Source organism: Mustela nivalis (assembly GCF_964662115.1).
Source record: "Mustela nivalis genome assembly, chromosome: 18".
In the NCBI taxonomy this organism is placed as follows: Eukaryota; Metazoa; Chordata; class Mammalia; order Carnivora; family Mustelidae; genus Mustela; species Mustela nivalis.
In genome coordinates, this window is record NC_139037.1 from 37167323 (window position 1) to 37178200 (window position 10878).

A 10878-nucleotide genomic window follows, 5' to 3' on the forward strand; every position below is an offset into this window, starting at 1 on the left:
ATGGCTTGCTGCACACTGGGCTGAATCGCAGATGCTCTAACTTGGAGCTTTCTTGCTTTTGTGTGTTAATAACATAAAGATGGAACATAGCTTACCACACATTTTGTGTTTGCTGACTATCTATATGTGTATAAAACAGACATCGGTGTTACTAGCCAACCCACTTGTGAAGTGGAAGGAAAACAGAGCAATTAGAGAGGGAGGGAGGAGGTGGGTGCTGCCTGAGACCCTGGCCAAGTCTCCAGAATTATGTGTGCCTCCCATGGAGGGCGGGCTCTACCCAGGAGAACATGGCAGGGCGGGGCTTGGCACAGAGATTTTACAGCCTTACAGTTCCCGTGATAGGGTCCAGCTCCTCATGAAGCATGGCACAGAGTGTGCTCCCTGCACTCCTTCCCAAGTCTTCCTCAGCCTCAGTGTTTTCCTTTCCCACCTCCACTCAGCCCCAGACACACCTGCCGACTGTCACTTCCAGGAGGGACCGCTCTCTCTCTAGCCTCTGAACACCCCACCTCAGACCACAGCCCGCTCACCCCTCCTGGTGTCACTCAGCAATCTTTCACTCAAATGTTTGAGACTGAGTGCCTCCCACGTGCCTTTGCGTAATGACCTTCTGAAGGGGGGAGGGCTCCAAACAAATAAACAAATGCACAAAAACAAAGTGTCTCACATGCAATGAAGAACAAAATATGGGGCTTATTTAAAAAGACAGAATTAAGCATTTGTGCCACCATGGTAGCCACAATGCAGGGCAACCAAATAGCCCTAATTGATATAGAATATTTCTTTGAAGAAGATTCCAGTGAGTAGACTCTGAACAGTGGTATGTCAAGGCAGGGGTGAAGCAAGGGTCCTGGGGCCCAGGGAGGAGCAGTATTCCATCAAGGATATTGCTTGGAATGGCAAAGCTGTGGGAATGATACAAACAGATGACTCTTAGTCAATTTCTCTTTTTTTAAGTTCTTCACAGACAATGTAAGACAGAAGTAAGAATACTAAAGCCACGAGAGCCAAGAGGAGAGCGTGAGGGGAAAGCCAGGAAAGGGTTTTCACCTCCTGGGGGAGACCAGACTTGAGGTCCAGCCTGTCCTCTCAGGCCCAGCGCCCATTACAGTCACCCCAGAACCCAGCTAGTCCACACTGACTTCACTCAGCAAGATCTGCTCCATCTGACCCAAAACTGCCCAGAAGTTGGGTCAGGGTTTTCCCCAGGAATGAAGGCAGGCCGGCCAAGGGAAGGACTTCAGTGGCCATCAGGGCAGGACCACTGACTAGGACCCCATGTTCCCAGGTCTGGGGGAGTTGGACCCAACCCATGAGCAATGAATGGGTGAAGCTTCCCCCACTCCCAATCACCTCTATGAGTTAGGAAAACCATCTTAATGGCCCACCACCCTGTGGAGAATCATCTAAATAAGACCCCTGCTTTCTAGAAATAGTTTTGAAATCAATATACTGGACTTCAGCCTTTGAGGCACTTTTCCAGCGTGGCCAGCAGCTGCTTCTTCAGGTCCTCACTGCCCATGACCAATGTGGTCATGTGTTCGGTGTCCCTCCACTCCAGGTCCTTGAGGATGGTCATGGCTTCATTATAGAGCTTTTGCTTCTTATCAGGTGGCAGCTCCATTATGGTCTGAGAAATCGGCTTGAACTCTCCACTTATCATCCATGTACCTAAGAGAGTCCCAATAGCCTCCCCTAGAAAACAAGGAAGGTTCAGTTAGTTGGTTCAATGTGTGCTCTTGCCAGGAGCACGTCCACTGCCTTGACGAGTGAGCACATTAACGCACAGGCCAGAATGGGCTTGGCTTCATGCCTGCTCCACCCCTTCGTGAGGGGGCAAGTGTTTCTGGGGTCCTTGTTCCATTTCGCTCAGATAACTGACACCCAACATGCCTTTTCCTAAATTGTGCATTCACAGATGCAGCACAAAGTATCTCTCACTGCACAGCTCTGAGAACTGAAATCTTCTCCAGGGCCCACATGTTTCCTGCTTCCTAGAAATATCTCTCATCTTAAAGGACAGAGCTGAGAATCCAGTGCCTTTGCAAGGAGAATCATCTCAGTGGTGAGGATGAGTTTTCTTCACAATATGCACTTTGCCCCTGAACTTTGGAAATTTTCAGTGAAATCCTATGGTTAAAGGACCCTGTGGACAAAAAACGAGACCATATCTCTGGGAGCAGCTGTTTTTCATGCCAGCCCTCCAGAGTGGTACGATGATAACTATCAAATAGAGCTTACTCAACTGTACAAGTAAGTAAAACCATATATTAATTGACCCTTTCTGCTTGACTTACTTCACTCAGCATAATCTCCTCTAGTCCCATTCATATTGACGCACAAGTTAGGTGTTCATCCTTTCTTTTTATAAAAATTTCTTTTCAGTGTAGCAGTATTCATTGTTTTTGCACCACACCCCTTGCTCCATGCCATCCGTGCCCTCTCTAATACCCACCACCTGATTCCCCCAACCTCCCACTCCCCTTCAAAACCCTCAGATTGTTTTTCAGAGTCCATAGTCTCTCATGGTTCACCTCCCCTGCCAATTTCCCTTAACTCCCTTCTACTCTCCATCTCCCCTTGTCCTCGATGATATTTGTTATGCTCCACAAATAAGTGAAACCATATGATAATTGACTCTCTCTGCTTGACTTATTTCACTCAGCATAATCTCTTCAGTCCCATCCATGTGGCTACAAAAGTTGGGTATTCATCTTTTCTGATGGAGGCATAATACTCCATAGTGTATATGGACCACATCTTCCTATCCACTCGTCCGTTGAAGGGCATCTTGGTTCTTTCCATAGTTTGGCGACCATGGCCATTGCTGCTATAAACATTGGGGTACAGATGGCCCTTCTTTTCACGCATCTGTATCCTTGGCGTAAATACCCAGGAGTGCAATGGCAGGGTCATAGGGAAGCTCTATTTTTAATTTCTTGAGGAATCTCCACACTGTTCTCCAAAGTGGCTGCACCAATTTGCATTCCCACCAACAGTGGAAGAGACTTCCCCTTTCTCCAAATCCTCTCCAACACATGTTGTTTCCTGTCTTGCTAAATTTGGCCATTCTAACTGGTATAAGGTGATATCTCAATGTGGTTTTAATTTGCATCTCTCTGATGGCTAGTGATAATGAAGATTTTTTCATGTGTCTGCTAGCCATTTGTATGTCTTCATTGGAGAAGTGTCTGTTCTTATCTTCTGCCCATTTTTTGATATGATTATCTGTTTTCTGTGCATTCAGTTTGAGGAGTTCTTTATAGATCCTGGATATCAACCCTTTTTTTTTCTCTACTGTCATTTGCAAATATCTTCTCCTATTCCATGGGTTGCCTCTTTGTTTTCTTGAGTGTTTCCTTTGCTGTGCAGAAGCTCTTGATTTTGATGAAGTCCCAAAAGTTTATTTTTGCTTTTGTTTCCTTTGCCTTTGGAGACATATCTTGAAAGAAGTTGCTGTGGCTGATATCAAAGAGATTACTGCCTATGTTCTCTTCCAGGATTCTGATGGATTCCTGTCTCATGTTGAGACAGATTAGGTTCTAGCAACAGCAATCAGACAACAGAGAGAAATAAAAGGTATCCAAATTGGCAAAGAAGAAGTCAAACTCTCTTCGCAGATGACATGATTCTTTATATGGAAAATCCAAAAGACTCCATCACCAAACTACTAGAACTCATACAGCAATTCAGCAACGTGGCAGGATCAATGTACAGAAGTACAATGTACAAAGTCGATGTACATAAATCAGTGGCTTTCTTATACACTAACAATGAAAATACAGAAAGGGAAATTAGAGAATCGATTGCATTTATTATAGCACCTAGAACCATAAGATACCTTGGAATAAACCTAACCAAAGAGGTAAAAGATCTGTACTCTAGGAACTACAGAACACTCATGAAAGAAATTGAAGAAGACACAAAAAGATGGAAGACCATTCCGTGCTCTTGGATCAGAAGAATAAACATTGTTAAAATGTCTATACTGCCTAGAGCAATCTATACTTTAATGCCATTTTGAGCTTATTTTTGTTTATGGTGTAAGAGAATGGTCGAGCTTCATTCTTCTACATATAGCTGCCCAGTTTCCCCAGCACCATTTATTGAAGAGACTGTCTTTTTTCCACTATATATTTTTTCCTGTTTTGTTGAAGATTATTTGACCATAGAATTGAGGGTCCCTATCTATGCTCTCTACTCTGTTCCACTGGTCTATGTGTCTGTTTTTATGCCAGTACCATGCTGTCTTGGTGATCACAGCTTTGTAGTAAAGCTTGAAATCAGGTAACGTGATGCCCCCAGTTTTATTTTTGTTTTTCAACATTTCCTTAGTGATTCCAGGTCTCTTCTGGTTCCATACAAATTTTAGGATTATTTGCCCCAGCTCTTTGAAAAATACCGGTGGAATTTTGATTGGAATGGCTTTAAAAGTATAGATTGCTCTAGGCAGTATAGACATTTTAACAATGTTTATTCTTCTGATCCAAGAGCATGGAATGGTCTTCCATCTTTTTGTGACTTTTTCAATATCTTTCATGAGTTTTCTGTAGTTCCTTGAGTACAGATCCTTTACCTCTTTGTTTAGGTTTATTCCCAGGTATCTTATGGTTCTTGGTGCTATAGTAAATGGAATCGATTCTCTAATTTCCCTTTCTGTATTTTCATTGTTAGTGTATAAGAAAGCCACTGATTTCTGTACATTGAGTTTGTATCCTGCCACGTTGCTGAATTGCTGTATGAGTTCTAGTAGTTTGGGGGTGGAGTCTGGTGGGTATTAGAGAGGGCACGGATTTCAGGGAGCACTGGGTGTGGGCAATAACAAGGAATACTGTTATGCTGAAAATTAAAAAAAAAAACACATTGAGATACCACCTTACACCAGTTAGAATGGGCAAATTAACAAGACAGGAAACAGCATGTGTTGGAGAGGATGTGGAGAAAGGGGAAGCCTCTTCCACTGTTGGTGGAAGTGCAAGTTGGTGCAGCCACTTTGGAAAACAGTGTGCAGATTCCTCAAGAAATTAAAAATAGAGCTTTCCTATGATCCTGAAATTGCACTACTGGGTGTTCATCCTTTCTAATGGCTGTGTAATAGTCTGTTATATATATATATATATGGACCACATCTTCTTTATTCATTCGTCTATTGAAGGACATCTTAGCTCTTTCCACAGTCTGGCTCTTGTGGACACTGCTGCTATGAACATTGCGGTACAGATGGCCTTTCTTTTCACTATATCTGTATCTTTGGAGTAAATACCCAGCAGTGCAATTGCAGGGTCATAGGGTAGCTCTAGTTTTTATTTTTTGAGGAAAATTCACACTGTTTTTCAAAGTGGCTGTAACAGCTTGCATTCCCAACAACAGTATAAGAGTGTTCCCCTTTCCCCACATCCTTTCCAACACTTGTTTCCTGTCCTTTTAATTGTTGCCAGTCTAACTCGTGTAAGGTGGCTTTTCAATGTGGTTTTGATTTGAATTTCCTTGATGGCTAATGATATTAAACATTTTTTTCATGTGTCTGCTAGCCATTTCTATTCGTTTTCTTCCTTAAATTACTTTTATTTATTTATTTGACAGAGAAAGAAACAGCTAGAGAAGGAACACAGCAAAGGGAGTGGGAGAGGGAGAAGCAGGGTGCCTGCAGAGAAGGGAGCCCAGTGTGGATCTTGATCCCAGGACCCTGGGATCATGACCTGAGCCAAAGGCAGATGCTTAAGGATTGAGACACCCAGGTGCCCCTCTATGTGTTTTCTTTTCTTTTTTTTTTTTAATTTTCAGCGTAATGGTATTCATTGTTTTTGCACCACACCCAGTGCTCCATGCAATCTGTGCCCTCTATGTGTTTTCAATACGATGGATTAGGAACACAAAGATCATGTCATGGGAGCAACCACAACTCAGCAAAAAAGTCCCACAGGACAGAGACTTTTGTGAGGTCTCTGTGGTATCAAAATCTAGCTCTCCCTGCAAGGCTTACCAAGAGTAGCTCCATGTGGACCTCCAACCATATGACCGATCATTCCACCCACAGCTGGCTTCAAGCTCCCCTTTTCCCTCTCCTCTGCGATGCGGCACAGCAGCCTCATGATGTCTTCCACCTTGAGAGGTTTCTTGGCGAGCCTCGAAGGAAGCCTTTCAAAGGGAGAGTTATAATGAGTGTCAGAGTATTTGCACCCAAATGTTGCTTTTGCTGGAGTTTGGAGGACAGCCTCACGCAGAGAAGAGGAGCTCTGCTGTATGTGGAACCAACAGCACCCAGCGATGTGATGGGTTCCTTGACACAGAGGAAGTCGGGGAGCCGCTAGTTAATAAGCACACAGAACCTGCAGAATGCACGAGAGGCCTTCTTTGCCCTCTGCATAACTTCTCACTAATGAGAGATTACGGAACAGGCCCAGCCACAAGCTGCATCTGTTCATCACAAGTGAGGCAAACGTGTCCTCTCTCGCATCTGCAGCCTTCATGCCGGCTCAGGCACCCCCAGTGCACAGAGCCTGGGAGAGGGCAGATTGTCCCAGCCTTGAGTCCTCTGTCATGTGACAGGGCAATAAAGCTCATGCCAAGCCCAAGAAGGGGGAAAGTACTGGGCTCTTTGACCACCCTGGCCTGTGCCCTCACATGCCTGCCACGTGACCCTGAGCAGATTCCTCACCTGTAAAGGGAGATAAGCCACCTACAAGCTGGATTCTGGAAAGGTCTGGGGGGAATGGATGCAAAGTACCTGTTGTGAGTCTGGAACACACAGACCTGAGACCAGATGGCTCTAAATGAGTCTTCTGTTACTGATACACACCACTGGCTTTTCTGTAAGCAACCTCTCTTAATGCCCATCCAGTTCTGCAAGGGGGATAATAAAGGTAGGAACAGGATGGCCCTAAGAATGACCAGTAAGATGGAACAACCAGAGAATAAAATAAACCAAAGAATTCCAGAGGTTTGCATGTGTTTGCATAGACAGACAGATGGACCTTTCGAACAATGACCTTTGAACAATACTCTGTGGTCAGGAAAGTGTTATCCACACTGGTGGGAAACTGACAGGTACACAGGGCAAAGGCAGGGGGTGCTCTGACCCAGAGTCAGTGGGCATGGAGATCCACAACACTGACAGGACACCTGACAGGACCCGGAACCCAAATCAAAGTGGCCATGAGTTGGTGCTTCTCTTTTTGGCTCCAACCGGACCCAAGGCTGGAAGGGCGCTTTCTTTCCTTCACTCCCCTTTTCATGAAAGTAGTTCCTAAAGTATCTTGACATAGTTTGGGGCAGCCCCTTTGCTCAAGAACTCTTGGTTACCTCTCTTTTGACCCAAGGAAAATCCAGAACCAGACACTCTTGTAGAAATCATCCTCTCAATACTGGGGGAGAATTTTGAGCCCCTAGAATAAGTCTGTAGGTCTACTGGATCACCACAGTCGGGGTTCAGAACATCTTTGCCATTCCAGAAGTGATAAGTTAGTGTCCTGGACTCTGGCCCCTGACATGTTCTAAATCAGTGATTCTCCATAAGTTGACCCCACTTTGGACAGCAAGACTCGAAGAGAGCATGACCCAAACATCTGACATCGGCTACTTAGTCCTCAAGTTCAGAAAATGCAAACAAGCAAAAAGTGTCTGTTTGACCATGTGGGGTGTGGAGGCCTTGAAGGGGCAGGCCCTGCAGGGGTGCTCAAGTGACTGGAGGAGAAGTCAGGAGTGTGTGCCCTCGCTCTGGCATCGTGTGTCCTGAGCCTGCCAGCACATCTCTGAGCTTCCTGCCCCTTTGCTCACTACTGGCAACCCCTTGCAGGGAATGGAATATCTGTCCTTTATCCTGGGGAAAAGGGAGATGAAACTTGGACCTGGGAAGGTGCTTCTGGGGCTGCAGTGAGCTTCCCATTTCCAGGCACAGGAAGACCCCAAGCATGGTCTTTAAGGCTGGCTCCCTGGCCAGGACACTCTGCCCAGACACCACTCCTAAAACAGGGTTTCTTCACAATTATTGACCTGCATGTGGGAACACTTCTGCAGGGCAAGAAAATGTGTGGAAAGGAAGCAGGAAACAGCCACTTCACACTCTGGTCAATCTAAAAACCTAGCTTCCCACATGCTCTGAATGACTTCATACAAACCCAGAGGGGCTAATACAACATGATCATGCAAAGACCACTCACTTCCAACCTCCTCTCAGCCCAGGCAGACCAGCCCAAGGCAGGAGCCCAGGGCTCTGTGGACCAAGAGGTCCAGCAGGTGTCCCGGTATGTGGGAGGGCACGAGAAGATGTGGCTCACCTCTGGCTGGGTTCAACAGCTTCACATCACAGCAAGACATAGCACTACAGTTGCCTCAATGCAAGACAGAGCCGGTTTAATTTCCGATTGAGAATCATTTTAGACTTTAGAGCATCAATAGACTCTTGTGGAAGAAAGGTTTGTCACCCCATCTCTTCAGTTCTTACTGGAAAGCCCACCCTCCTGACTTCTCAGGGATTGCCAGACTGAGGAAGGAAGCCAGTCCTATTTACCCTCCCACTCCAAGATTGCCTTTGTCTTTGAGCAACAAGGAAACCAGGAAGGAGGGAGGAGGGCGGAAGAGTACTCTGATGGGGACACACCTCAGAGGGTGGGAATGGGGTCTCCCCTCCCCATTTCACACCTATTTAAGAATCAGATTTGTTCATAACACAGGCTCTGGTCACAGAAAGCCCATCTGCCAGCCACAGGGAAGGCAAATGCCAACTTGAAGCTCTGGTTTCTTGCAAGCACCAGGCTGGTCTGCTGGTGACAGCAAGGTTCTTGAGAAGAGGTAAATGAACCCATCCCTGGGACTCCATCCCACCTTTTTGAGATGGACCAGATTGTGAGAGAGCAGGGAGAAAAAGGCCTCAGAGCTAACTCGGACTTCCATGCACTGTGCTTAAAAAAAAAAAAAAAAAAAAAAAAATTAGAAAAGCAGAGCCCCTTAAGGAGTCAGAGTGATCTTGCTCACCTGCCATCCTCAGTACTTTCTACTTCTATGTTGGAGTTTATGATACTCCTCTGCGTGGCCTGGTTCTTGCAAGCCTTGTGTCTGCACTTCTGTAGGTCTGCTCCGAACATCCCATGTGGGACCGCACTAGCACTTTCGGATATGCCCACAGACTTTTTAATGACTGAAGTGTTGCCAGTATTTAAAAACCAGATTTAACATATATCAGAGTTCTGATTTCTCTTGAAAAATCAAGAGAACACCTTCTCATAGACACAGAGGCCAAGGCCGAACAGGTCCTGGCTGGGTGACCTTACCTGAGCAGAGGCCCATAAACAGGTCATCTGCAAAGTCTCAAATCTCCCTGCTTCCTCTTTTAAAGGCTACAGAAGCCACCAGTCCCCACCACAGGAATTGTCCCCTCTGAGATCTCGAACATCCATTCCTGATCATCCCTAAACTTTATCTGCAGGGCGAGACTAGGGTTGCTGACTCATCGAGTATCCTTCTAGGACTCTGTCCCACAGTTCTAACACCTGCCACCCCACCCATTCACCTGGGACGCATAGGAAGGTGATGCACACACCGGGTTACTGAAGATGGCACATACATGCAGGTAACTCAAGAGGTCATACACACACTGGAATCACTCTGCTGGGAGCCAGGGCTCTGAGCCCACTGCCTGGGTTGTAACCCCAGCTGGGCTGCTTCTGCTTACTTCTGGTATGACATCAGCCTCTCTCTGTCTCAGTGTCTTCATGTGGGAAATGGATACCTTAGCAACCGTGGATAGGGCTCTGTGCCACACCTCACCTGCACCACATCTGTGCACCCAGCCCTTTACCTGCCGGGACGCGGCCACTGGCACCACAGAGACCTAAGGACCAGCTTCTCCAGCCCCACCCAGGGTCTCCTAGCCCCACAGCTGCCCCAGCACGCAGACCCCCTCTCTGACACCTTCCGTCTCGCCCATGCAGGAGGGCCTTCTGGTTCCCACTCACCATGGCACCGATGCCGCCACTACTATCACCACCACTGCCACTGCCATCACCACATTCACCTCAGCCTTCCTCGTCCTCTCTGCTGTCGCCTCCGCTACCATGGTCCTCCTGGTGGCTGCCACTACGGTCACCACTATGGCCACCAGCCCCACTGGCCTCACCAACCGGCTGTGCTGCTCTGGTGCCTTCAACTTCACTTGATGCCTCTCTGGCTTTGGCTTGCTGGCCAGGTGTTGCCTAGAACCCGGAGACTGAAGGATCCTGGGGAGATTCTCCTGAGGGTCCTTCTCCAGCCCTCTACCACACACATTTTATATGTGATTTGGTATCTCTGACCCTTGGGCCTAAGGAAGCTCCTCCCCCACTTCACTGGGCTTGAGGGAGATCCCAGTAACCCAGGGAAACTCAAGGTGCTAAGTTAATGTTTGCTGAAAGTATGGGCCGAAGTCTAACATAGGCTGGCCCCCATCCACTGCAGCAGCATGGGCCTCTGGGTCAGGGGTTTGAAAGGCTAAGCACTGGCTTCACTCCTAAGGTTCCAACAGAACAAGGAGTCCAGCTTCCAGGACAAAGTTGAGGTCGGGGAACGTCTTGGGTGGGGGCAGAGCTGAATATGGTGGGCTTGCAGGGAATCCTTCAGAGGGAGCCTGGAGATTTCCCACACACACCCCCACCCCAACACACACACACACACACACACACACACACACACACACACACACACAGGCTGGCCTTGAACCATCTTAAATCTGAAAAAGGGCTCTGGGGGCTTTCTATGAACTAGCCCACTTAATCCTGACACTGTCTTCCAACCTAGGCATGGTTGCCACTGCTCTATTACAGATAGCTACAAGAGGTTGGTCTGCCCAAGGCCACCCAGGTAGGGAGTATCAAGGTCCACACTCTAACCTGGGTCCACCTG

At 47.0% G+C, this 10878-nt stretch overlaps 1 protein-coding gene across 2 annotated transcripts; it reads right to left on the bottom strand.

Annotated features, from left to right (window-relative positions):
• Nucleotides 1-682: 682 nt before the first annotated feature.
• Nucleotides 683-10286, bottom strand: LOC309853264 (protein C19orf12 homolog). Of its 2 annotated transcripts, XM_082711106.1 has the most exons (4): nucleotides 9957-10286; nucleotides 5987-6141; nucleotides 1457-1698; nucleotides 683-908 (listed from the first exon to the last, which is right to left on the bottom strand). In XM_082711106.1, exons 1-3 carry the CDS (start codon nucleotides 10055-10057, stop codon nucleotides 1463-1465), a joined length of 492 nt encoding a protein of 163 aa, XP_082567232.1. In that variant the 5' UTR covers nucleotides 10058-10286; the 3' UTR covers nucleotides 683-908; nucleotides 1457-1462. The 2 variants fall into 2 exon arrangements, with proteins under 2 accessions (XP_082567232.1, XP_082567231.1); XM_082711105.1 differs by lacking the exon at nucleotides 683-908 and having other exon boundaries at nucleotides 917-1698.
• Between the last annotated feature and the right edge of the window lie 592 nt (nucleotides 10287-10878).

What these genes read in the sequence shown, in the direction of transcription:
- LOC309853264 (XM_082711106.1), bottom strand. Translation starts at nt 10,057, where the DNA reads ATGGTAGCGGAGGCGACAGCAGAGAGGACGAGGAAGGCTGAGGTGAAT. An exon ending in GTGGCGGCATCGGTGCCATG is followed by an intron (nt 6,142 to 9,956) that starts GTGAGTGGGAAC and finishes TCCCTTTGAAAG; the next exon opens with GCTTCCTTCGAGGCTCGCCA. An exon ending in TCCACATGGAGCTACTCTTG is followed by an intron (nt 1,699 to 5,986) that starts GTAAGCCTTGCA and finishes CTTGTTTTCTAG; the next exon opens with GGGAGGCTATTGGGACTCTC.